Source organism: Cebidichthys violaceus, unplaced genomic scaffold (genome assembly GCF_023349555.1).
Source record: "Cebidichthys violaceus isolate CVI_PGR_0920_01 unplaced genomic scaffold, fCebVio1.0.p SCAF_100, whole genome shotgun sequence".
Lineage (NCBI taxonomy): Eukaryota > Metazoa > Chordata > Actinopteri > Perciformes > Stichaeidae > Cebidichthys > Cebidichthys violaceus.
In genome coordinates, this window is record NW_027176264.1 from 498305 (window position 1) to 525603 (window position 27299).

General features: G+C 39.7%; 4 protein-coding genes across 4 annotated transcripts; 1 reads left to right on the top strand and 3 right to left on the bottom strand.

The window, feature by feature from the left end:
- Window positions 1-781: 781 nt before the first annotated feature.
- On the top strand, window positions 782-7165 carry LOC137886523 (high choriolytic enzyme 1-like). The gene is made up of 8 exons (XM_068729015.1): window positions 782-956; window positions 1375-1420; window positions 2111-2263; window positions 3397-3514; window positions 4676-4854; window positions 5305-5386; window positions 6004-6142; window positions 6949-7165. The coding sequence occupies exons 1-7, from the start codon at window positions 885-887 to the stop codon at window positions 6131-6133; spliced, it is 780 nt and encodes a 259-aa protein (XP_068585116.1). The 5' UTR covers window positions 782-884; the 3' UTR covers window positions 6134-6142; window positions 6949-7165.
- A 2357-nt stretch (window positions 7166-9522) lies between these two features.
- Window positions 9523-13942, bottom strand: LOC137886201 (E3 ubiquitin-protein ligase TRIM39-like). Its single transcript, XM_068728545.1, has 2 exons — window positions 13862-13942; window positions 9523-11730 (listed from the first exon to the last, which is right to left on the bottom strand). Exon 2 carries the CDS (start codon window positions 11719-11721, stop codon window positions 10078-10080), a length of 1644 nt encoding a protein of 547 aa, XP_068584646.1. The 5' UTR covers window positions 11722-11730; window positions 13862-13942; the 3' UTR covers window positions 9523-10077.
- A 1391-nt stretch (window positions 13943-15333) lies between these two features.
- On the bottom strand, window positions 15334-17137 carry LOC137886276 (general transcription factor II-I repeat domain-containing protein 2-like). Its single transcript, XM_068728684.1, is given in 2 exon segments — window positions 15334-15994; window positions 15996-17137. Coding segments are annotated over 2 exon segments (1803 nt in total).
- Window positions 17138-18653: 1516 nt separating this feature from the next.
- LOC137886209 (E3 ubiquitin-protein ligase TRIM21-like) lies at window positions 18654-23012 on the bottom strand. Its single transcript, XM_068728558.1, has 3 exons — window positions 22995-23012; window positions 22843-22844; window positions 18654-20940 (listed from the first exon to the last, which is right to left on the bottom strand). The coding sequence occupies exons 1-3, from the start codon at window positions 22995-22997 to the stop codon at window positions 19299-19301; spliced, it is 1647 nt and encodes a 548-aa protein (XP_068584659.1). The 5' UTR covers window positions 22998-23012; the 3' UTR covers window positions 18654-19298.
- Window positions 23013-27299: the final 4287 nt, after the last annotated feature.

Consider the following 27299-nt stretch of genomic DNA (forward strand, 5'->3'; position numbering starts at 1 on the left):
AGTTTTAAGTACATCTTCTGAATGCGTCTTGGCTATTGTTTTTATAATTTAGATTTTCCAGTTGTGTTTGCTATCCTTTTTGTTTTCCCACATATTTATTTTTGGCAATAGTGTGGCCTCCCTTTCCTTCATTATCAACATCCATTATTGTATCTTTACATTCCTGTTGATGCTGCTGCAATGACAACGTCTGCTGAATATGGTTAGCATTAATTGAGACATATGCTAATTTTCAGGTTCTTGTATTTTGGATTTCATAGTACATGTTCTCATGCTGTCTGAATATATCTGCATTCTCACTCTGTCTGAAACGCTCTGTTTTAGCATCTTCTTATCCATGTTATATTAGAATTGTTTTACAGAAAAATATAGTTTTTTATTATTATTTTATATTCATTGAAACTACAAACAAGACTTTATGGAAACTGTGAAAGTTGAATAAGAAGACAAATAAACTTAGATGGAAAATAACGGAAAAACTGAAAATTAAGTAACAACCAATAAAACGTAAGTCTTTAAATTATATTTTGCAGATTCTTTAAAAAATATTTTTTTTTAAATAATTTTTAATCCAAATATAATAATCCAGAAAGTTTAAACATTTATGATCATTAATAATCAAATGTGCTACTATTGTTGAAATGTAAATAGACTCTCTTGAAACAACATTATGGGAATCAGCAGCTGGCATCAAGGTGAAATAGTCTTATCAGCTTCAACAGGTTTATTTATTTAAGTACAATCATGTTTGTCCAGTTTATACAGAAAGAGCTCTTATCCACAGCTGCACACAAACACCGGTCTAACTTTCTGTTGAGTGTTTGTGGTGAGAGCATCATTTAATACGTCTTTAAGCTTTGGTGACTTCAGGTTTTCAGGTTTTCATGGCTGGTCTGAGGTTCACTCTGGCTCTTCTGGCTCTGATGCTGGTTTCCATCAGGGCGGCTGAGAAGAAGGTGAGTTTTAAATTACATTTTTGCTCATACAGCACACTTTATATTTCTATCGGTGCTTTTAAAAGATAGTTCAGGGTTATTGAATACTTTAAAATAAACACAGCAAAAAAAGTGAAGCTTAAAATGGACAACAATGGTCTAAAGTAACAAAAATATCATCCTCCATCAATGCTGTTAGATTTGAGAAGGTTTTTTCCTGAATACATTTCACTTCATAAAACTGTAATAAGTGTTAAAGTGTGTGCTGCAAAAATAAATCAAAACAAGAAAGATTGAGATTCCTCTTTTACTTCCATATGTTGAGACATGGCTAATCTCATTTTATTAGAAAAAAAGAATCTATTGTACTTTGAATTTATTATTATGTACAACTGTTGATTCAATAATGACTGATGTTGTTGAACTCCTCTCGTTACAGGATAAATCTGTCTCTGAAAGGATTGAGGAGGCCAACGCCAACATTGGTGAGATACTATGATAATAACTTATGTAGATAGGACACATTTTAGCTTCTTTCTTGGTTCAATGTGTGTATTAAAAGACATTATGATCAAAACTGCAGAGGACTAATATTCCTCCAATGATTTCTCATGTTATAAATAATAATAATGTGGGTTGTCCAATGGCAAAGCATTTTAAAGTGTCACAAAACAGTGATTGTAAAGGTTAGGATTATTAAAAATGGAGGGTTGGAATGGGTTAAACAATCTATTAGAGATCATGCAAGTCAAACACTTCCCCCTGAGACACATTTTAGATTTTAAAACAGTTTATACAGACCTAAATGAAAACTGATTTCAAACTCTTTTTTCATTTATCTCAACAATTCTTTAAATTTTAATTTAATTCAAGTTTTTTTTTTTTATTCTTTGGTAGCTTAATTTTGGAATGACACTCACCTGAATGAATACATATAAAGCTCAGGTATTGTCTCTTTATTTTAACCCTGATCCACAGTGAGTTTTTAAAATTATTTCATGAACAACCTGTGTAACTAATAAAGGCTTTTCTTTTTTTTTTAATCAAAACTATACATACTGCTGCTCCTCGTCAAGATCCTCAATTAATTTTGTCATCATATTAGAAAATCAACATGTTTTGCCCTCTCTGGTCTTCCATATCGTGCTGACCTGCTCCATGTGTTTGGGCCCCAGTCAGAGCTCCTGATGGTCGATTTGTGGAGGATGACGTTGCTTACGACTCCGAGGGCGAGAGGAACGCCGACCCCTGCACCTCCCATAACTGCAAGTGGGAGCAGGCCAGTGACGGCATGGTCTATGTGCCCTACGCCATCGCAGACCACTACAGTGAGTGTTCTGCATGCTTTCAATTCAGAGGAGGTTGAAGAAGTATTCACATGTTGTACTAGTATGTCTTAGAACAACAGACAGTTTGTAATATTTCCTCTTGTTCATACTGGCCATCAATAGATCTCCTCCTAATGAGCCTCTAATGTAAGTGATACAATCTTCAGTCCTCGTGTGGAACTTTTAAACTGGTTATGAAATTAGTCTCAAATTAATACTGATGACATAAGCAAACGAGACCATCAGAGAGAAGATGGTCTATTACTATAAAGTTATTCTTAATGCTCGTCATCGGTGCCACTGGGTCGGATTCTGGTGAAATCAGATGAACTCATGCAGGTTCACCAGAAAGTCCTTCAGCTCAGACTCCAGCAGAGACCGGTCCACGGTGGACAGACCCAGATCCTCCAGCAGAGACCAGTCCACGGTGGACAGACCCAGATCCTCCAGCAGAGACCGGTCCACCATGGAGAGACCTAGATCCGGCTTCACCTGCAGCCTTGGACCTGCAGTCGGAGCTCCGGAGGGAGGAGGAGAGCTCAACTCCCGGCAGCAGCAGCATCTCCTCCTCCTCCTCCTCCTCCTCCTCCAGGAGCAGAGCTTCTCCTCTCTGGGAGCCAACACCGACGCCACGCTGCTGGAGACCCAGGGTGTATTGCTGGACCCGCAGGAAGGAAAGGGAGGCAATGGGAGAACCAGAACCAGGACTGAGGAGAGCAGAATGTCAGACCATGCTGCAGTAAAATGAAAGGTTTGCTAAAGGGACTCTGGTGCTCGGAAACACTTATCCACAGGGACCGCCAAAATCAGCACAAAATGAAAGTTCCTTGTAGTAGCTTTAAACAAATCAAGTGTGTCATGATCTTGGGTTTTTAGTTAACTTGTTTCCTGTTTTATTTTGAAGTTCCCTGCCTCTTGTGTCTCCTGTGTTTGTTTGACTTCCTATCTTGGTGGAGTTCCCTCCTTTTTTCTGTGTATCACCTGTGTTGTATTAGTCTCATCGGCTTTTCTCTCGTCCCTTTCTTTCTTCCACCAATCAGCATTCAGCCTGCCCACCTGTGTCTGATTAGTTTCTTGTGTATTTATAGCCTTGCCGTTTCTCTTTCTGTGGTAACTGATCATTACACTTTCAGCCTCCAGAGAGCGGGCCATCATTGAACGTGGCCTTCAGTCCTTCCACAGTGTCTCCTGCATCCGATTCGTCCCGCGCACCAGTGAAAGAGACTACATCCACATCCAGTCTCTGGATGGGTTAGGCCTTATTTCATGACTCAGCCACTAGGCCACTGTTTATGTTTTACCACATTTCTGTACCACACAATTAATGCTCATCAGATATTTGAACTGCATTGTAATAATTTATTATTATTTATTTATTGAACCTTGTTGGACACATTGAATATACTATACATGAGTTTTAAACATGGGGTTACAAGTTAATTAAACAAAGAAACAAGGAAATGACTATTCTTGAAAAGTGATTACTTGATATTTATAAAAATGTTAGTGTCCAGATTGTAATAAACTGACATTAATTTGTTAACATACCACGGGGACTTTCTGTAGAGATAATCCACTTTAAAGGCCTTTACATATTGGGGGCGTGCGGAATAAACAACACAAAAATGTGAAATATTCGCCTGCGAATACTTTGTGTCTAGGACTTTAATTGTGAACGGAAGAAGTGGATCTGGCCTGCGCTGGCTTTGAAAGAGTGATAAAGTTTGCAGTCTTGATTCAGACTACAAAGCGTCTGTGTTGTTTTTTCATGAAAATAACAAAAACTTGTTCAGCGCAACGTGATTGGTTGATGCCGTTATACGCAGAGCAAAAGATAGAAAAAAACAAGCTTGTTCCGGAAACATTATGTGTAATATTTACCTTCTGTGTGAAAGTACTCCCGACAAAAACAACAGTTTGATAAAAAATATATTTACGTGCAAATTGATCAAACGTAAGAAATGCCCCCGTTGTGTAAAGTCCTAAACTTTAAAGTTTTATGATATTCTCTCTGACAGGCAGTCAGTTACCAATGGTTTAAAAACAAGTGCTCTTAAGAATAGTGTTGGTGTCCCACAAGGGTCTGTTCTTGGTCTTCTTTAATTAACCATGTACATAAACAATAGTATCTCTTCAAATTCTGACATACATTTTTATGCAGATGATACTCTTCTATACTCCACAGGTTCTTCTCTTGATCTGGCCATTAAAAACTACTTTTGATATATTTCAGACCTCTCTTATCAAACATAAACTTGTTTTAGATTATGACAAAATGTATGCCATTCTCAATGTCGTGACGTAACAGCATCCAGCCTACTGTTACCATACACTTCAGGGTTCAAATTTAAATTGCGTGTTATAGATACTTGGATATCTACACAATAACACAAACTGTTTATCCCCTCTCAGGTGCTACTCTTACGTGGGTCGGCGTTTCAATGAACAGGCTCTGTCTCTGATGCAACAGGGCTGTCTGTACCACGACGTGGTCCAGCACGAGCTGCTGCACGCTTTGGGCTTCAAACACGAGCAGTGCCGCTCCGACCGAGACCAGCACATCCGCATCCTGTGGGAGAACGTCATACCTGGTGAGTGATACCCCCCGACCTTATGTCTACTAGTGCCATCAGCTATAGATTTCTCATAACGGTATATGCTAGAATTTGTGGGAAGTATTGTGCCCTTTAAGTGGTGATGAGGAAAGTATAGGTTTGGATGTTGACTTATATTATCGTTCATAACAAGGCATCTCATTTTTCTTTTAATTTGTTTAGATATTCATGATCCCTGACTATTGACCCTGATGAAGGCCACAAGCCGAAATGCTTTGGTTTGACAAATTAGTTGTTCTATAAACTACAAATGTTGCTTACCACTTCAGACTTTTTCCCTTCTTCGTGCATCTTAGAAGGAAGTGAAATTGTGCTGGAAATCCCGACTCTCCACAATATGGCCGCCAAAAATGAATCCAAATGGTTTTGATGACCCAGTGTGTGAAATAAAGGGGTTCTCGCTTTGCTTGCTTTCTCTCTTCTCAGGCTGGGAGTATGCCTTCGACAAGATCAACACTCTGAACCAGGGAATCCCATATGACTACAACTCTGTCATGCAGTACAGCAAGTTAGTACAGAGACACCATGTGCAATGTGTCTTAACACTATTATTGGCATTTCTTCTGCAAACGCCCCATTTTTTATTTATCATTTTATAAAATCAAATAGTCCCACTGTGGGTTTGAACCAAGCGTCTACCTCCGGTCCAGAAAAACGCTTAAATGGCAAAAACTGCAGTTCTTCAAATGGCCGCTTGAGGCTCTAAAAGCGAGTCACTCCCCATAGACCTCCGTGTTAAAATGTCCAACTTTACAGCAGAAATAAACATGTTTACAGCCTGGTACAAAAACAATTTGGGTTTTTAGCTAATATCCATATTTTTTACAAGTCTATGCTGTAGACTGTATTTGTATTTGTTACAACCCCAACATTTGTTATAGTAACCCCAAATCCCTAAATCTGCTGAATCTCCCCAAAATGTATTTGCAATGCAAAATAAAAGTTATGGTTATAATAGATAGATATCTTATAGCAGCCCCACTATCCTCCCATTTGGCACAGTGCCCATAAATCCCGATTTTATACAGTCTATGGTCTGAATCTGACCCACACAAACTTGCACCTTTTTATAATAGCAAGCTATCCAGCATCCACTGTAATTGTATATAATGTGTTTAAATCCAGGTTCGCCTTCTCCAAGAACAACCAGCCCACCATGGAGCCCATCCCCGACCCAAACGTTGAGTTCGGTGTCGCCACCGAGATGAGCCAGAACGACATCACCAGGCTCAACAGGCTGTACAACTGCAGTTAAACCACACCAGTAAATATACACACACAAATACACACACTATTGGGGACATTACTACATTCATTTCCCGGAGATTTACCCTAACCCTAATCTTAACCAATGACCCAAAAATGTACGTTTTTTATGGGGAATTGGACAAGCCGTCTACAATCACCTACTCTTTAGTTAGGAACACACACTACACTGTATGTAGAGCTTAAAGTGTGAGTGTGTTTTTAACTCTTTAGGTGATCGCCAAAACAAATCCTTAAATCACACTTCATTATTTAATGAATGAGTTGTGCACTGCTCGGTGTTTTACAGATCAGCATTTCTTTTAAATGAGCAGCGTGTTACATTTAGGGGGATCTGTTGGCAGAAATGTAATTTAATATCCAAAAGTATATGTTCCTTAGTGCTAAAGTGCAAAATCAGAAATAAAATATAATAAAATAGCCTGTTACTAAAGCGATTGTATATTTATGAAATATTATGGACGTTTGCTTTTTGTCCTGAGTGTTTCAATGAAGTTCTATCTTTGTAAAATGTACTTTTACTTCTATTTGTACAACTGTTTGCTTATGGAATATTTATATTTTGAATTGGCACCTCCCTGTTAACCTGTCCATATAGGTGACACATAGCATTAACCTGTTTACATTTCTGGTAGTGTGTAAATGTGGTTGTTGAACCTTCTTGATGATCTTTCTTTATTTTGTTATATTTGCACTCTTTCCAACTTTGTACTGAATTTCCCTCTGGATAAATAAAGTTTTATTTCATCTTTAAATACATTCTGGCTGATTTTAATTTGATTATTTTGTTTTTTTCTTTCAAAGGTTCAACACAGAAGTTTCTTCTTCCTGGGTTCAATTACCAACGGATGCCCTTCTGTGGAAGCAGCAGTCCAAAGGTTATTGTTATTGATCTGTATGATCACTGAGCCTTCAATCAGTATGGAATATAAATGGTTGAAATGCACCAGATAGGTCGGAAAATATGTTTTGATTTGTAGTCAACAGCTTCAATAAAATGTCAAAAAAATACATAATGGCATCATTTGTATCCTGGCATTTGTTCTTACTGTTATGCTTGTTTTTGGTCTGCAAGGAAGATTTTAGTTTTTCTTTTAACTGATAATCACTTGACTCTAGTAGCCATATTATTATTAGTATTATTTATTTGTTTTGAATCAGTTTTGCTCAGTGATACTTCTGTAGTTTGGAAGGTACAATCAAGGACTCTCAAATTACTGATATACTTTGCCTCAAATTGAGCAGGACCATAGCAAATTACAGGGATACTAAGGATAGTAAACAGAAATAAAATAAAATTACAAAAATGAAAACTACAACAGCAGGGCTATCTCAAATGAACTTGAAGCTATCAAGTAAAGAAAACAACTTTAGAGCATTTCTGTGACTTATTTAAGAGTTTTAACTCATTCTTCCAATGGATCAAACTGGGTTTAGTCTTAAAGTATCTGCATTTATGTATAAAGGACTTCCCCATTAGCAACATAATATTGAGAACACAGACACCAAATTTTACCGTCTGTCTTTGAATACGTTGTAATGTCCCTATTGTGTCATTATACACAATCGTTCTTACTGAAGATCTTAAAGAAGATGTTACAAATATAATGTAGGATTTTCATATTTTAAAAAAGCTGGACACTTTTATGTTACTCATACAGGGGAAATAATGTCATGGTTTTGGGTTTTGTTTAGTTTAGTTCCTGTTTTATTTTGAAACTTGTTTCCTGTGTTTGTCTTTTTCCCGCCTGTTTTACACCCACACCTGTGTGTCATTAGTCGATCAGCCTCTTGTGTGTTTCCCCGTGTCAGTGTTTGTCCCTCATTTTGGATTTCTTTCCTGTCCTTCTGGTTTGTCTTCAGTTTGGTTCTTTTATTGTTTTTAATTTGCCGCTGCCTGCTTCCTCTGGGTTGGTTTCCGTTGGCTTTTAGCATCAGCTTTAGCTTTCAAAGCTCACTTTTCGTTTAATTCCACCTGACTGCCTGTTCTCTGCATTGTGGGTCAACTTTTTTGAACTCACACTCGTGACAAACAGTGCGTTTGCTTGGGGACTATTTGCAGCAGCGGATCAATACACATCTGGTGCTCTAGCAGGTTGTTCGTAGGATCAATTCATCATTGGTTTAGTTTTTATCCGTGGCATACGTTAAAAAAAAGACGTAAAAAAGATAAACTATCACAAGCCTCCATCCTTGAAAGAAAACAGAACTCTTATTTAAAAATAATAAAACATCTTTATGCGACAGTGTTAAGTTGCTTGTATAGAGGTACTCATGCTAGTGGTTAGCGACGGCGTACGGAACAAACACCTTTCTATCAGGGGCTTTAGGCCACATGCAGCCATGTAGGATGTCACCATTTATAATAAATACATTATAATAAAGAGTGAAGCGCAAAACATCCAGACCTTTAGTTTAATATGAGGGCACATTTAGTAAGAAAAGAATGAGAAGCCAATTAGAACTTGTGGCTCTGTCCTTTGCATACATCTCGAGAACCGTTCATCTGATCTACTTCACACTAGCTTGGTGTTTTTCTGGGAGTCCCACACTGCAGAGAAAGAAGTGTCGTGTAGAATTTGGTGCTTTTGTGTCTTGCGATGTGTTACATTTTACCAGCACAGCCTCTGTGCAGCTGCATATAGTAGCATTAGAACCGGACTCTTCTTCTCTCCCCTGGAGTCAACTGGAAGCACAATCGGACCAGAGTGCATTTCACCAGTGTGACCGTGACTAAGCTGTAACTTTGGGGGTGGTTTTCCCCTGTGAGTGGGACTGTATTACATTATTATATAACCTGAATCTGCAAGTTACTAAAGTTACAAAAAAATTTATCAGGACAATAGTGACATGAACTTTTCATATCGTACCATATCGTCCTCTAAACTTAACAAACCTGCTACCATATCCACGATGGTGGAGTGATCTGTGTTTTTTTTGTGAATGAAGTATAAATTTAGCCAGATCTTCGGCGATCGTCAGCATCCGTGAGGCCCATAGAGCACGATCACCAGTGTTTCCTTTAACTCCGCCTCCCAGCCCTCGGCTCAGCCTCTCATTCACATGAACTGAAGAAGTAAAATAACTCTGGATTTGGCTTTTAATGAATCTTACATCTTTTAGGACCTAATGATATAAATAACAGATGTAGTGAAGTAAAAAGTACAACATGTACCTCTCAGATGTAGTGAAGTAAAAAGTATAAAGTAGCATAAAGTGGAAAAACACAAGATAAATACCTCAAAATTGTACTTGAATAAATGTAAAATAAAAAAAAAATCCAGTTAAAAGTTTCTTTGTTTTTATTCTGTTGAGGATCAGCAGAGAGGAGAACTATAGGAAATTCAAATAACACAATACAAAACTTTTCTTCTCTGGTTACAACAGCTGAATGTTTCATGATCATATTTTGTTGATTCATTTTTTACCAATATGAATCAAGAAATAATCTTTAATTTACACCTGAAAACACACCAGACAAAGATCTCTTGATTTTACTTGGAAAATTATGAAAACTAAAACCCTTAAACACCTTTTTTAACTAAAAATAAGTGGTACATGACTTTATCCAATTTGTGCAAGTATTCATAATGTATTATATGTACATTAATAAGATAAAAACAATTTTGGTTTGGCACCCAGATATTTAAGGAATGTGTAAATGCTTGTTATTCCTGAGTACATTGTTTTTGATGATTCAACAGTCTTGAAGGCAGGTTATGCAGTTATTAGAATTAATTAGACTACATTAAATAATATCAATCAGTGGATTAATGTCTGTGTGTTGGAGAGTAGAAAACATTTAAAGACAAATAGAAAAAACTCATTATTCAGAATGTGAAGAATCAATAATGTTTACATCGTAAATCACCAATAATATAGATTTGTTACATTAAATGAAAGAGTCTCTATGTAGAAAATCAAGTGTTTATTCTACTCAGTGTGATTGACAGGAGAGATGATCAGAGGAGCAGAGTTTTTACCACCATCATTAAGACCAGGACCATAGTATGGGTAGAGTTTCTCAGTGAAGCAGCAGCCAGTAAAGGAGTAGATAAGAGCTGCAGCATCAACGTCATGAAAGGAGACCAGACCCTCCTCATAATCCACAAACACCCCCACCTTCTGAGGCTGAGACTTCAGAGAGAGACGGACTCTACTGTCAGCACAAGCTTTGTACTCATTCTTCTTCCTCAACCATATTGTCCAGTAACCATTCGGAGGAGTCATTGTGATTTTTCCCTTCCTGTTGATTGATTCTCTGACCACTCCTAAAATCCACTCAGTCTTCTCTTTAACCTGAACCTTGTAGTAAAATCTTCCTGAAGAGAAACTCTGCTTTGCTAAAACACAAACAAAACAATTAAATCTCTTTGGATTGTTTGGTAGATTCTTCTTTACATCACTATCATGTACTTGTTTGCCATCATTAGACAAGATGAGGTTGGGATGTGCTGTATCACGATCAAGAGTCACATCCACTGCAGACTTCTGGACCCTCTTCAGCTCGGCCTCAAACAGCTTCTTCATCTGTTTACTGAGCGTCTCCTCCAGCTGATTCACAGCTCTCCTCACAGTCCCCTCATATGAAGGTGGACTGACTCTGACTCCTGTACAGTCCTTGGTGGGTGGAGCAGTGTTCAGGGTCCTGAAGCTCTGGAGGAGGTGGAGGTGGTCTTCAGAGCGTGAGAGCTGCTCCACCTCAGTGCATCTCTTCTTCAGCTCAGAGATTTCCTGTTCCAGCTCTTTGATGAAGCCTTCAGCCTGTTTCTCTGTCTTTCTCTGCTTCTCTTTGATCATGTCGAGGAGCTCGTTCATTCTTCTCTCAACAGACTCCTTCAGAGCGGTGAAGACCTGAACACCATTTGCTAGCTCTCTGTCTGCATCTTCCTCACTGAGCTCCACTGAGTGTTTGATCTCCTGAATCTTCAGTCGTCTCTTCTGGATCATCTGCTGAATTTCAGCCTCAGTCTTCCCCAGCTCGGCCTTCTTTCCTTCATATTCTTCTTTCAGAGGAACAACATCATGGTTCTTGTGGTCTAGAACAGTGCAGAGCTTACAGACACACATCTGGTCGGTCTTACAGAACAGCTCCAGAAGTTTATCTTGCTTCGTACACATCCTGCCTTCCAGGTTCTCCACAGGGTCGATCAGCTGATGTTTTTTCAGACCTGATCTTGTCAGGTGAGGCTCCAGGTGAGTCTCACAGTAGGAGTCCAGACACACCAGGCAGGACTTCAGGGCCTTCAGTTTGGTTCCAGTGCAGACGTCACAGGGAACTTCTCCTGGTTTGTCAGCTTGTTGCTCTGAGCTGCTGCTGCTGGCTTTCTGTTGAGCTGACTGTCTGAACTGAGCAGCCATCTCAGAGATGTAAGTATTGACCTGCAGCTCAGGTCTGGTGTAGAAAAGCTTGTTACAGTTTGGACACTGATAGGGGACATTAACGTTCCAGTGTTGCGTGATGCAGGCTTTACAGAAGTTGTGTCCACATGATGTGGTGACTGGATCAGTGAACACATCCAGACAGATGGAGCAGAGAAACTGATCTTCAGTCAGCAGACAGCTGGCAGCAGACATATCTACACTCTGAGGACAAGAAGTGTGGAAAAACAAAACTGTTATTACATATCTTTTGATTATATGTTTTGTTGAATCAAATCAAATCATGATTAGTAGAATATAGGGAGAGTCATCCTGAATTATGTTGTTATATTATATTACATTTACTGTGAGTGAAGAAGAGCTCAGATATGCAGTTCAGCGGTATAAATCTGATATCTTAAACATTCTAGTGATAACATCCTAAACCCTCTGGTTCTTGTTAATATCATAATTTAAATAGTAAAATCACAATAGAATTAAATTTAAACCCCCAAAAATACAATGTTAACTGCTACCCTGCTGTTTATACTGTTATTAAAGTGAAAATATTTTGAAAGTAGAGAAAACATTTTAAATATTGAACATAACACATTTATTACAATTTACTGTGATGTATTTAAGCAGTATTTGACCGTTTTATTGAAGCGTCTGAGGAAGCAGAGAAAAATAAAAATCACTTTCTCTGTACAAAGATCTTTAGAGTCAAAGAGTCACTTTGGACAACGAGGAAGAGAGAGAGGATGATGATGATGATGATGATGATGATGATGATGATGATAGTGAGAGCAGAGAATCAGACACATTAATGTGCAGAATAAAAGATGGAAGCTAACTGCTCTGGACTGCAGGATATTATATATCAGGGGTCGGCAACCTTTGTGACATGGAGTGCCAGTTTGACATTTTCAGCCACATCAACATTTCAAAGACATGAACAAACAGCTACACATTTAAACTAAAACTAAGTGTAGGCTGAGGCAACATCAAATGATCAGATGCCTAGCAGACAGTCAGTGTGATCCCTGGCCCTGCTTTGCTTGACTGAGCTCTGTGATCTGGGGCTTGTAGTTAGTTACTTTGAGATGCAAACATGCCTCAGAGTGCTCCGTTGTTAACCGACTGCGGGTGGGGCTGTGCACATGTTTCATGTGTGAGAACACCTGCTGATTTCTAGCTGACGTGGGAATGTCCTTTATTCGTGACTTGATCGTTTCTTTATTTGGCAAGCTTTCAAAAAGAGCATCTCTGACTAACTGAGAAAAGCCTCCTTGATAAATTCGTCATCCGTAAACGGCTTCCCATGCTTTGCAATGCAATGCGATAGCTTGCTTCTGTCCCGTGATTTTTAGCAGTGGTAAAAACCTTGAAGGAGCTAGCTTGTTTTTCATACCTGGACACGGCACGTTTAATTGACTCTGCTTGGTCTGCTTGGTCTTTGAAGGGCTTCTCGTGTTTCGTCTCAAAATGACGCTGAACACTTGACGTTCGGCACACAACATTCTCACAGCATAAAGTGCACACAGCACGGTCCTTCAAAAATATGAAACCAAGCTCTTGTGTCCAGCAGGACTGGAATGCCCTAGTTTTAGCCTTTTCAGCAGCCGGCGTTGCCATTGTTCACAATATCATGCTCTGTCATTCATTCATATGTCAGAACGAAGACAGCGGACAGCGCGCTTGGTCACTCACTTTGATCTGAAATTCGCGCGCCTGCAACCTAACTGACCAATGGCCACACTCCAACATCAAATGCACGCAGTGGTGTCCTAGTGCCGACTAACAAAGAAGCAGGACACAGGCACACATACAGGCAGTCAAACGCTCACAGACACAGAGGCAGATACTTTTATTTTGAAAACGGGACAGATAAGGTGAGGATCGTAATAACACTGAGGTGCCAGCGTGCCAGTGTTTATGCCGCGGCGTGCCACCCGTGGCATGCGTGCCAAAGGTTGCCGACCCCTGTTATATATAATAGTATTTATCTTTACAACTCTCACAACCTTTGATTGGAGCTCAGTTTAACATTTACTCTGAGTTGAACTTCCTGTCTGAGTAGAGCTGAGGTTTTGAGTTCAAACAGGAAACAGGTCTGTGAATTAGCTTAAGCTAATGCTAGCTGTGACTGTATTCTGTCTAACCTTTAACTAGTCAGAGTTCAGTCACTGTGGTTTAGTTTCTACCTCTGATGGTTTTATCTAAAATGACACATTTCTACGGCTTAATATTCTTTATATGATAAAACAAGATGTAAAACAGTCAGATTCTGGTTTGAACTAAACTTGGACTAAATACTTAGTGAGTGTATTTAGTCTTTGTAGAACAGTGTACTCACCAGTGTTTGTCAGAGTCTCTGTTGTGTTGTTGAGAAAAATCTGCTGGATTCAGTTGAATGTTTCTTTACAGAGAAACAGAGAGACTTGTCTCGACTGCAGCTCTGCTGTCGCTCAGACTAACTTTACTTTCACTTCAGGTAAAGTTACTCAGCAGCTCACCTCTTTCAGTGTTGCTCCTCCTCTCAGTGAGGGAGAGGTGGAGGAAGTATTCAGATCCTTAACTGAAGTAAAAGTACTAATACCACAATGTGAAACTACTTCACTACGAGTAAAAGTCATGGATTCAATACGTGAGTGAGACTGTATTACATTAATATATAACCTGAATCCACAAAGTTACTCAAGTTATCAAATACATGTAGTAAATCTACTTCTGAGATGTAGTGGAGTAGAAGTATAAAGTTATCAAATACATGTAGTAAATCTATGTCTGAGGTTTAGTGGAGTAGAAGTATAAAGTAGCAGAAAATGGAAAGAGAAGTAATCCAACATTTTTACTAAAGCTCAGTACTTAAGTAAATGTACTTAGTTACTTTTCACCACCGCTTAAAATACCAGAATTGTTACAGAGCATGAAAACAGTGACCTGCTGCTCTCTCAAACCTACTTCCTGTATCATCCACTAGGAGGCGACACTTGCTCAGTTTTAAAATGGCTTCAAACAGCTGCTCATCCTGCACTGCTTTTAAGAAGCCAGTATGTAACTATGATCTTAGTTACCTGATGACACTGAAGGCAGCTGTCTTCAGTGTCTTTAACTCTTGATGGAAAAAAAACTCTTCTTTTTAGTCCATGAGAGAATTCAAATATACTCCCAAATACAGAAATGCATCAAACACAGACATGATACAAGTATGCAAAGAAAGTACTATTTTACTATCACAAGTCGTACAGGTTGTGTATCTGTGACCATCTGCTCATATGTGCTGTTTGATAAAAATCACCAATGTTATGAATCAGAAAACAACGGTTGAAGAGTCATTTGATATAAAAACTTTAGGAATTACTGATTTTACAAAACATTACAGTAGGGGTGTCAAACTCAAATACACAGTGGGCCGAAATAAAGAAATTGATACAAGTCAAGGGCCAGATGGGTTCAACGTTTATTGAAAACTTATTGAAAGAACCTTAGTGCACATATTGAACCTGGAACTAACAAGGCCTATAGAGTATTGCCTATAAAACAACATTAATTATGAAATAAATGAAATAAAAATTATAAATAATACATAAATAAATAAAAATAAAAGTAATAAAATCAGTTTCATTAATTGCTTATGGCTCTATCTGCAGTTTTTCCAGAGTAATTTCAAGTGGAAACAGTTTCTACAGGCAAACAACAGCCAAAAATAATTTACTTCAAAGACAAATCAAATGTCCTGTAGTAGCAAGAGAAAAAAAAATGCAAAAATGAAACTACATTAAAAACTGAAAATGCGTCAAAGCACCGTTTGCTGCTCTGTGATGCTCACTGGTCTGAGCCAGACACTTGGTGTCTCATCTTGGATACAAGTTCATCAATGTCTGGGGTCAGGCTCTGAGCTGAGGAAATCCTCAGGATGGAGTGAAGGTGCTCATCAGTAAGACGAGTCCGGTGTGAAGTTTTGGTCATCTTCATCAAAGAAAACAGTTGTTCACACAAGTATGTGCTGCCAAACATAGAGAGCGTTTGAGCAGCCTGGGAGCGCAGCTGGGGCATTGTGTCGGGGATGAAACGTGGAAACTCTGCAGCGCCCACAGACTCATATTTTGCCTTCAGTGTGTCACTAGATTGGCGCTCAATCAGCTCCATTTGGAGGTTTGATGGTGCGTTTTCCACGTCAGCTGCAAATGGATTACTGAGCAGTTCAAACCTGCTTTTTTGGGCTTCAAAATCGGCAAATCGCCGTGTGAAGTCAGCACCAAGTATGCCGAGTTTTTCAGCAAACTGTGTAGTTGGGAAGGCAGCGACCTGCTCTTTCATTGTTTCGCAGTGCGGGAAATGGCTCAAGTTTTCCTGCAGCATCTGCGTCTCCCACAGGCGCAGCTTGGTTTTAAAAGCCCTCACTGTAGCGTACATGTCAGTGATGACGCGGCCCCGCCCCTGAAGCTGCAGGTTGAGCGCATTCAGGTGGCTTGTGATGTCACAGGAACGCCACTTCACACAGAAACATTTTATTTCGGAGCTCTGCTGTGCCTTTCCCTTTGATTTCCATGAACTCACAGATCTCCTCACGCAACTGGAAAAATCTTTCCAGCACCTTTCCCTGGCTTAGCCATCGCACCTCTGTGTGATAGGGCAAGTCACCATATTCTGTACCTACCTCCTCCAGAAAAGACTTGAACTGGCGGTGATTTAAACCTTTGGCTCTGATAAAGTTAACCGCTAATGTTATGATGCTCATCACATGTTCCATTTTCAAGGCTTTGCCACACAACGACTCCTGGTGTATGATGCAGTGATAAGCTGTCAACTCACTTGTAACGTTTTCCTCCTTCATCTTTTCTCGGATCCTCCCCACCAATCCACTCTTTTGACCGCACATCGCAGGCGCTCCATCTGTTGTCAGTCCCACAAGTTTATCCCACGGCAGCCCCATTTTATCTACACATCTGGACACCTCTTCAAAGAGATCTTTCCCCGTAGTTCTGCCATGCATTGGGTGTAATCCCAAAAACTCTTCTGTTACGCACAGGCTTGAGTCCACTCCACGGATGAAAATTGACAGTTGGGCAGTATCAGAAGTGTCGGTGCTCTCATCCGCAGCAAGGGAGTATGCGATGAAATCTTTTCCCTTTCCCACAAGCTGTTGTTGGAGATTGGCAGCAAGGTGACGCACACGGTCAGCAACGGTGTTTCGGCTTAGGCTCACATTTAAAAATGCTTGCCTTTTTTCTGGGCACACGGCGTCGCAAACTTTAATCATGCAGTTTTTGACAAATTCCCCCTCGGTAAAGGGCCGGGCTGATTTCGCAACCTCTGCTGCCACAATAAAACTGGCCTTAACAGCAGCCTCGCTTTGTGATTTGGCTTTAGTGAACATAGCCTGCTGTGACACCAGACTTCTTTTTAACTCCTCTACCTTCTGTAGCCTTTGTGTCATGTCCAGATGCTTGTATCTGTCTTGGTGCTTCGTTTCATAGTGTCTTCTTATGTTGTATTCTTTCATTACAGCCACACTGTCTCCGCACAGAAGACACACAGCTTTGCTTTTTACATCCGCGAACATATACTGTGCCTCCCACCTGTCTTGAAAACTCCTGTTTTCAAATTCCACCTTTCGTTTAGCCATTTTTTTGGGGAGAGGGATAGTTGAAAGTTGACACAAGTGGTATGTAATACAGACTGTGAGGCGCGCTATCGCGGGCCCGCGAATGCGCGACGATACACGGACAGTGCATTGTGGGATTTGTAGTATTATGGTGATGCGTGTGATATACCGGCGGGCCAGCTCTAATAGTAAATAGATTTTATCATGCGGGCCAAAGATAATTCATTCACGGGCCGGATGTGGCCCGTGGGCCTTGAGTTTGACACATGCGTTCTACAGTGTGCACACAATAGGTGTCTCAGAGAAGCACAGATTCCTCAGTACACTGTGCATTGTACTGCGTATGTAGCGTGCACAGAATGACGTCACACAGGCTCAATCTGGTGCTACACATTTAATGAAGATGCTCTGTAACATACAAAAATATAACTTTAGGTGTACCGTCGCTGCACAGCGCGTTCTACTTCTATCTGTACAGAGATTCTCATTCTCTCGCGTATTCACCATATTTTGAATACTCAACAGTTGTAACGAAACAATAATATGAGCAACGGGGTCTCCCTCACACGAGGGCTCATTAGCACGGCTGCCGACCCGCGCTCCTACTACTACAATGGCGGCCCGAAATCTTGCATTAGCTGCTAGCTAGCTAAACTTACACAGTTCATCCTTTTTCAACTAAACATTTAAAAGACCTAACACAGTGCCACCAACGTACAGTATAACATTGTACTAGCCCGGGGTATACAAGTAACATCACCATCTTACCTGAAACATACAAAAATATAACTTTAGGTGTACCGTCGCTCCACAGCGCGTTCTACTTCTATCTGTACAGAGATTCTCATTCTCTTACGTATTCACGCGAGACTTCAGTGTGGCTCTCCGTCACAGACACTGCTCATGTCGCAACACTGACACCTACTGGCGATCCACTGGATCTACTGCCTAACATGTAGCTGATGATGAATAACGCTGTACCCTCAATTTTAACTACAATGAACACTTCCTCTTCATAAACACATAGGAAACATAATAAACTCTCTTAACTTACATTACACCCAAACAATTATTGTACTTTCTTGAACTACATATGACTTGTTGTGCCACACAGACACTGAACAGATTTATGTGGTTATTTTGACTAGCATGGTTAGTTATGGCGACAACACACCTCAGTGTGGATGAAAAGTGCTGTCGCAGAAAGAGAGAGGACCAAATTTATCCAGATCATTGGTGATCGTCCGCATCCGTGAGGCCCATAGAGCACGCTCACCAGCGTTTCCTTTAACTCCGCCTCCCAGCCCTCGGCTCAGCCTCTCATTCACATGAACTGATGAGGTAATATAACTCTGGATTTGGCTTTTAATGCATTTTACATCGTTTAGGACCTAATGATATGAATAACAGATGTAGCGGAGTAAAAAGTACAATATTTACCTCTGAGATGTAGTGGAGTATAAAGTATAAAGTGGAAATACACAGGATAAATACCTCAACATTATACTTGAATAAATGTAAAATAAAAAAAGACAAATCCTGTTAAAAGTTTCTCTGTTTTTATTCTGTTGAGGATCAGCAGAGAGGAGGACTGTAGAACATTTAAATGAAAACTAAACTTTTCTTCTCTGGTTACAACAGCTGAATGTTTCATGATCAGATTTTTTACTAATATGAATCAATAATTCATCTTTTATTTCCCCCTGAAAACATACCAGACAGAGATCTCTTGATTTTACTTGTAAAATGATGAAAACTAAAACCCTTAAACACATTTTTTAACTAAAAATAAGTGGTACATGAATGTATCCAATAATTTGTGCCAGTATTCATAATGTATTACATATATATACAATAATAAGACAATAACAATTTTTGTTTGGCACCCAGATATGTAAGGAATGTGTAAATGCTTGTTATTCCTGAGTACATTGTTTTTGATGATTCAACAGTCTTGAAGGCAGGTTATGCAGTTATTAGAATGAATTAGACTATATTAGATAATATCAATCAGTGGATTAATGTCTGTGTGTTGGAGAGTAGAAAAACATTTACAGACAAATAGAAAAAAAACATTAATCATAATGTAAAGAATCAGTAATGTTTACACTGTAAATCACCAACAACATAAATTTGTTACATTAAATGAAAGAGTCTCTCTGTAGAAAATCAAGTGTTTGTTCTACTCAGTGTGATTGACAGGAGAGATGATCAGAGGAGCAGAGTTTTTACCACCAGCATTAAGACCAGGACTAAAGAATGGGTAGAGTTTCTCAGTGAAGCAGCAGCCAGTAAAGGAGTAGATAAGAGCTGCAGTATCAACGTCATGAAAGGAGACCAGACCCTCCTCATAATCCACAAACACCCCCACCTTCTCAGGCTGAGACTTCAGACAGAGAAGGACTGGAGGGTCAACACAAGCTACATACTCATTCTCATTCCTCAACCATATCGTCCAGTAACCATTCTGAGGAGTCGGTGTGATGATTCCCTTCCTCTTAATCGACTCTCTGGCCACTCCTAAAATCCAATCAGTTTTCCCTTTAACCTGAACCTCGTAGTAAAATCTTCCTGAAGAGAAACTCTGCTTTGCTAAAACACGAGTACAATAATCAAATCTCTCTGGATTGTTTGGGAGATTCTTCTTTACATCACCATGTTTAACTTGTTTTCCATCATCAGACAGGATGAGCCAGGGCTGTGCTGTATCAGGATCAAGTGTCACATCCACTGCAGACTTCTGGACCCTCTTCAGCTCGGCCTCAAACAGCTTCTTCATCTGTTTACTGAGCGTCTCCTCCACAGCTCTCACCACAGTCCCCTCATATGAAGGTGGACTGACTCTGACTCCTGTCCAGTCCTTGGTGGGTGGAGCAGTGTTCAGGGTCCTGAAGCTCTGGAGGAGGTGGAGGTGGTCTTCAGAGCGTGAGAGCTGCTTCACCTCAGTGCTTCTCTTCTTCAGCTCAGAGATTTCCTGTTCCAGCTCTTTGATGAAGCCTTCAGCCTGTTTCTCTTTCTTTCTCTGCTTCTCTTTGATCGTGTTGAGGAGCTCGTTCATTCTTCTCTCAACAGACTCCTTCAGAGCGTTGAAGACCTGAACACCAATTGCTATCTCTCTGCCTGCATCTTCCTCACTGAGCTCCACTGAATGTTTGACCTCCTGAATCTTCAGTCGTCTCTTCTGGATCATCTGCTGAATTTCAGCCTCAGTCTTCCCCAGCTCGGCCTTCTTTCTTTCATATTCATCTTTCAGAGGAACAACATCATGGTTCTTGTGGCCTAGAACAGTGCAGACCATGCAGACACACATCTGGTCGGTCTTACAGAACAGCTCCAGCAGTTTATCGTGCTTTGTACACATCCTTCCTTCCAGGTTCTCCACAGGGTTGATCAGCTGATGTCTTTTCAGACCTGATCTTGTCAGGTGAGGCTCCAGGTGAGTCTCACAGTAGGAGTCCAGACACACCAGGCAGGACTTCAGGGCCTTCAGTTTGGTTCCAGTGCAGACGTCACAGGGAACTTCTCCTGGTTTGGCAGCTTGTTGCTCTGAGCTGCTGCTGCTGGCTTTCTGTTGAGCTGACTGTCTGAACTGAGCAGCCATCTCAGAGATCAAAGTATTGACCTGCAGCTCAGGTCTTGTGTAGAAAAGCTTGTTACAGTTGGGACACTGATAGGGGACATTAACGTTCCAGTGTTGAGTGATGCAGGCTTTACAGAAGTTGTGTCCACATGGTATGGCTACTGGATCAGTGAACACATCCTGACAGATGGAGCACAGAAACTGATCTTCAGTCAGCAGACAGCTGGCAGCAGACATATCTACACTGAGGACAAGAAGTGTGGGGGAAAAAAACCTGTTATTATATATCTTTTGATTATTTGTTTAATACAATCAAACTATGATTAGTAGAATATAACGAGAGTCATCCGGAATTATGTTGTTATATTATATTACATTTGCTTTGAGTGAAGAAGAGCTCAGATATGCAGTTCAGTGGTATAAATCTGATATCTTAAACATTCTATTGATAACATCCTAAACCCTCTGGCTCTTGTTAATATCATAATTTAAATAGTAAAATCACAATAGAATTCAATTTAAACCCCCAAAAACACAATGTGAACTGCTACCCTGCTGTTTATACTGTTATTAAAGTGAAAATATTTTAAAAGTAGAGAAAACATTTTAAATATTGAACATAACACATTTATTACAATTTACTGTGATATATTTAAGCAGTTTTTGACTGTTTTATTGAAGCGTCTGAGGAAGCAGAGCAAAATAAAAATTGCTTTCCCTGTACAAAGATCTTTAGAGTCAAAGAGTCACTTTGGACAAAGAGGAGGAAAAGAGAGAGATGATGATGATGATGATGATGATGATGATGATGATGATGATGATGATAGAGAGAGCAGAGAATCAGACACAAAACATGTGCAGAATAAAAGATGGAAGCCAACTGCTCTGGACTGCAGGATATTATATATCAGGGGTCGGCAACCTTTGTGACATGGAGTGCCAGTTTGAAATTTTCAGCCACATCAACATTTCAAAGACATGAACAAACAGCTACACATTTAAACTAAAACTAAGTGTAGGCTGAGGCAACATCAAATGATCAGATGCCTAGCAGACAGTCAGTGTGATCCCTGGCCCTGCTTTGCTTGACTGAGCTCTGTGATCTGGGGCTTGTAGTTAGTTACTTTGAGATGCAAACATGCCTCAGAGTGCTCCGTTGTTAACCGACTGCGGGTGGGGCTGTGCACATGTTTCATGTGTGAGAACACCTGCTGACTTCTAGCTGACGTGGGAATGTCCTTTATTCGTGACTTGATCGTTTCTTTATTTGGCAAGCTTTCAAAAAGAGCATCTCTGACTAACTGAGAAAAGCCTCCTTAATAAATTCGTCATCCGTAAACGGCTTCCCATGCTTTGCAATGCAATGCGATAGCTTGCTTCTGTCCCGTGATTTTTAGCAGTGGTAAAAACCTTGAAGGAGCTAGCTTGTTTTTCATACCTGGACACGGCACGTTTAATTGACTCTGCTTGGTCTGCTTGGTCTTTGAAGGGCTTCTCGTGCTTCGTCTCAAAATGACGCTGAACACTTGACGTTCAGCACACAACATTCTCACAGCATAAAGTGCACACAGCACAGTCCTTCAAAAATATGAAACCAAACTCTTGTTGCGCCTGCAACCTAACTGACCAATGGCCACACTCCAACATCAAATGCACGCAGTGGTGTCCTAGTGCCGACTAACAAAGAAGCAGGACACAGGCACACATACAGGCAGTCAAACGCTCACAGACACAGAGGCAGATACTTTTATTTTGAAAACGGGACAGATAAAGTGAGGATCGTAATAACACTGAGGTGCCAGCGTGCCAGTGTTTATGCCGCGGCGTGCCACCCGTGGCATGCGTGCCGAAGGTTGCCGACCCCTGTTATTTATTTATATATATATATATATATATATATATATATATATATATATATATATATATATATATATAAAATAGTATTTATCTTTACAACTCTCACAACCTTTGATTGGAGCTCAGTTCAACATTTGCTCTGAGTAGAATTTCCTGTCTGAGTAGAGCTGAGGTTTTGAGTTCAAACAGGAAACAGGTCTGTGAATTAGCTTAAGCTAATGCTAGCTGTGACTGTATTCTGTCTAACCTTTAACTAGTCAGAGTTCAGTCATTGTGGTTTAGTTTCTACCTCTGATGGTTTTATCTAAAATGACACATTTCTACGGCTTAATATTCTTTATATGATAAAACAAGATGTAAAACAGTCAGATTCTGGTTTGAACTAAACTTGGACTAAATATTTAGTGAGTGTATTTAGTCTTTGTAGAACAGTGTACTCACCATTGTTTGTCAGAGACTCTGTTGTGTTGTTGAGAAAAATCTGCTGGATTCAGTTGAATGTTTCTTTACAGAGAAACAGAGAGACTTGTCTCGAGTGCAGCTCTGCTGTCGCTCAGACTAACTTTACTTTCATTTCAGGTAAAGTGACTCAGCAGCTCACCTCTTTCAGTGTTGCTCCTCCTCTCAGTGAGGGAGAGGTGGAGGAAGTATTCAGATCCTTAACTAAACTAAAAGTACTAATACCACAATGTTAAAATGCTTCACTATGAGTAAAAGTCATGGATTCAAAACTTACTTTCACACCTGATGTTTCTGGATAATATTACTGCTGTATTAATGTGTATGTTGCATGTTTTTAACTCCTTTATATCCTGTTGGTTTGATTTATCTACATCACTGCATCTTATTCTATAAGATCATCATATGTTTGTATCTCTATAAAGAACAAACAGCCTGTTTTCAGCTTTGTGACGATGCATTTTCCAGCTGATCCAAGAGGCTTTTTAAAGAGTTTATTTAGCTGAAGAAGTAGAAGGATTTTCTGAACACATAAAGGAACACTTTATCATTCAGTTTATCAGAAACATTCAACATCAACACATGTGGAGATACGTGGTTCTACCTGAACAGGAAGGGGATGAAAACCTGTCATCTGAAAAGTAACTAAAGCTGTCAGATAAATGTAGTAAAAGTACTGAATTTACTTCTGAAGTTTAGTGGAGTAGAAGTATAACGTTATCAAATACATGTAGTAAATCTACGTTTGAGGTTTAGTGTAGTAGAAGTATAAAGTAGCAGAAAATAGAAAGAGAAGTAACCCAACATTTTTACTAAAGCTCAGTACTTAAGTAAATGTACTTAGTTACTTTGCACCACCGCTTAAAATACCAGAATTGTTACAGAGCATGAAAACAGTGACCTGCTGCTCTCTCAAACCTACTTCCTGTTTCATCCACTAGGAGGCGACACTTGCCCAGTTTTAAAATGGTTTCAAACAGCTGCTCATCCTGCACTGCTTTAAGAAGCCAGTATGTAACTATGATCTTAGTTACCTGATGACACTGAAGGCAGCTGTCTTCAGTGTCTTTAACTCTTGATGGATAAACAAAACTCTTCTTTTTAGTCCATGAGAGAATTCAAATATTCTCCCAAATACAGAAATGCATCAAACACAGACAAGTATGCAAAGAAAGTACTATTTTACTATCACAAGTTGTACAGGTTGTGTATCTGTGACCATCTGCTCATATGTGCTGTTTGATAAAATCACCAATGTTATGAATCAGAAAACAACGGTTGAAGAGTCATTTGATATAAAAACTTTAGGAATTACTGATTTTACAAAACATTACGGTGTAGATTTATCGGTCATTTTGTGGTATTTAACTGTAGAAAATATATATGTGTAAATAAAGCAAAGGCTAATAATTTGAATAAAGGACTTTTACATGCAACAGAGTATCTTTACACTGAGGTATTGCAAAACATCTTCATGAATACTTCGTCCAGTAAAGAGCTGTTATGATATATAGGACTCGTGGTGAATATATGTTATTGGGATAATCATGAATATCATCAGGAGTGATTTAAAAAAAAAAAAAAAAATGCGACCATATCGATAATGGTGGAGTGATCTGAGGGTTTTTTAAATATATTACCAGGGACACAGTAAAAATACTGCATTAAAAACATTTGAGACTTTTTGGATTGTTCTAATATTTATTTTTAAGACTAAAGTTACGCGTCACTTTTCAAACCACAACACCTCAAAGTCGTCTGAAGTCACCTGAAGTCAACCGTCCTAAACTGGACGTCCCACATTCCTCAGAGAATCAATGGCCGTCTGTCACCCTGAGGCGGCGTCACATCAGGACTTTTACCCTCAGAGGAAGTTACAGATTAAATCAGAGAAGGAACAATGGAGACGTGTCAGAATTGTTGTGTTACTGAAGGCCAGATGATGAACCATGTTGTGTGTGAACTTGGTCCTATGTTGTCATTTAAGACCAGCCAGAAGAGAATGTGACATTAGAGGATATGCATGTATAGTATTATGTGTGGTGCAGAAGTGAAAGCAATAGCACTATGAGTACAAGTACTTGAGTTGAACTGTGGGCCATGCCCCTTACAGCCTGAGTGCACCAGGTGAGATTGATCCGCTAATTAACTGGCTTTGCAGTCACAGTGTTTTGTGCAAACCAAAGCTTATTTTGAACAAGGAAGAAGCAGCCGGTGAGCTATCATGCATTTGTAACTGTTGTAACTGTAGTAGCCCATTGTTTGTAGCCATTGACTTAGATGAACTGATTAAGAACTGCAAATACTGATGGTTAAAAGCATGTTGGGTAAATATAGTTAAAATGCTGTCATGATATTTAAATATAATAAAAAATGTGATCTATTTAAAATCATGTGATTTAAGTGTAATCAAAACTGTGAAGAACCATGTGAGCTAAGTACAATTTTTAAAAAGTGATGCATTTGGAAGATTTATCCTTTTAAAAAGCTGCTGATTTATTGTACTGTTAAAATGATGAAATCATGATCAAATTCAGCTAAAAATGTATTTACTGTATTAATTTACTCACAATATTGGAAATGGATTATTTGCTATTTATTTACAAGGTTAATTTTGGGGTATTTAATTTAAGTAATTTAAGTATTGTAGTCTGTTCACTGCATGTGGTTATCTTGATTTTCATTTACTTAATTGGTGTTTTTTTTTGTATTTAAAGGTTTTTCACCTGGTTACTTGATCACTGCATCAAACTTCTAAAATAAAAGAAAGAAGGACAAGAAAGCAAAAGTGTGATCAATGACTGGAATCCTGTGAAGTCTTCCTGAAATTGGCTGTCCTTTTCAAGTGGGTGAGTTTTGCACATTGAAACCTTGCAAAAGTGAGGGACCACTTAGTGATAATATTCTCAATGGTTTCATAAGTAACAATAGTTTTGAGTGTTAACAAGAGTTTTACAGTGGGTACAGAAAGTATTCAGACCTCTTTTAATTTTTCACTCTTTGTTTCATTGCAGCCATTTGCTAAAATTGAAAAAGTTCATTTTATTTCTCATTAATGCACAACCAGCACCCCATCTTGACAGAAAAAAACAGAAATGTAGACATTTTTGCAAATTTATTCAAAAAGGAAAACTGAAATATCATATGGTCATAAGTATTCAGACCCTTTGCTGTGACACTCATATTTAACTCGCATGCTGTCCATTTCTTCTGATCCTCCTTGAGATGGTTCTACTCCTTCATTGGAGTCCAGCTGTGTTTAAATAAACTGATTGTACTTGATTAGGAAAGGCACACACCTGTCTATATAAGACCTTACAGCTCACAGTGCATGTCAGAGCAAATGAGAATCATGAGGTCGAAGGAACTGCCCAAGGAGCTCATAGACAGAATTGTGGCAAGGCACAGATCTGGCCAAGGTTACAAAAGAATGTCTGCAGCACTCAAGGTTCCTAAGAGCACAGTGGCCTCCATAATCCTCAAATGGAAGAAGTTTGGGGCGACCAGAACTCTTCCTAGACCTGGCCGTCCAGCCAAACTGAGCAATCGTGGGAGAAGAGCCTTGGTGAGAGAGGTAAAGAAGAACCCAAAGATCACTGTGGCTGAGCTCCAGAGATGCAGTAGGGAGATGGGAGAAAGTTCCACAAAGTCAACTATCACTGCAGCCCTCCACCAGTCGGGGCTTTATGGCAGAGTGGCCCGACGGAAGCCGCTCCTCAGTGCAAGACATATGAAAGCCCGCATAGAGTTTGCCAAAAAACACATGGACTCCCAGACTATGAGAAATAAGATTCTCTGGTCTGATGAGACGAAGATTGAACTTTTTGGCATTAATTCTAAGCGGTATGTGTGGAGAAAACCAGGCACTGCTCATCACCTGCCCAATACAATCCCAACAGGGAAACATGGTGGTGGCAGCATCGTGCTATGGGGGTGTTTTTCAGCTGCAGGAACAGGACGACTGGTTGCAATTGAAGGAAAGATGAATGTGGCCAAGTACAGAGATATCCTGGAAGAAAACCTCTTCCAGAGTGCTCAGGACCTCAGACTGGGCCGAAGGTTCACCTTCCAACAAGACAATGACCCTAAGCACACAGCTAAAATAACAAAGGAGTGGCTTTGGAACAACTCTGTGACCATTTTTGACTGGCCCAGCCAGAGCCCTGACCTAAACCCAATTGAGCATCTCTGGAGAGACCTGAAAATGGCTGTCCACCAACGTTCACCATCCAACTTGACGGAACTGGAGAGGATCTGCAAGGAAGAATGGCAGAGGATCCCCAAATC

Bases quoted from the DNA above. Each gene is read 5' to 3' on its own strand.
- LOC137886523 (XM_068729015.1), top strand. From the start codon at position 885: ATGGCTGGTCTGAGGTTCACTCTGGCTCTTCTGGCTCTGATGCTGGTT. The intron at 957-1,374 runs GTGAGTTTTAAA...CTCTCGTTACAG, and splicing joins TCAGGGCGGCTGAGAAGAAG to GATAAATCTGTCTCTGAAAG. The intron at 3,515-4,675 runs GTTAGGCCTTAT...ATCCCCTCTCAG, and splicing joins CACATCCAGTCTCTGGATGG to GTGCTACTCTTACGTGGGTC.
- LOC137886201 (XM_068728545.1), bottom strand. From the start codon at position 11,721: ATGTCTGCTGCCAGCTGTCTGCTGACTGAAGATCAGTTTCTCTGCTCC.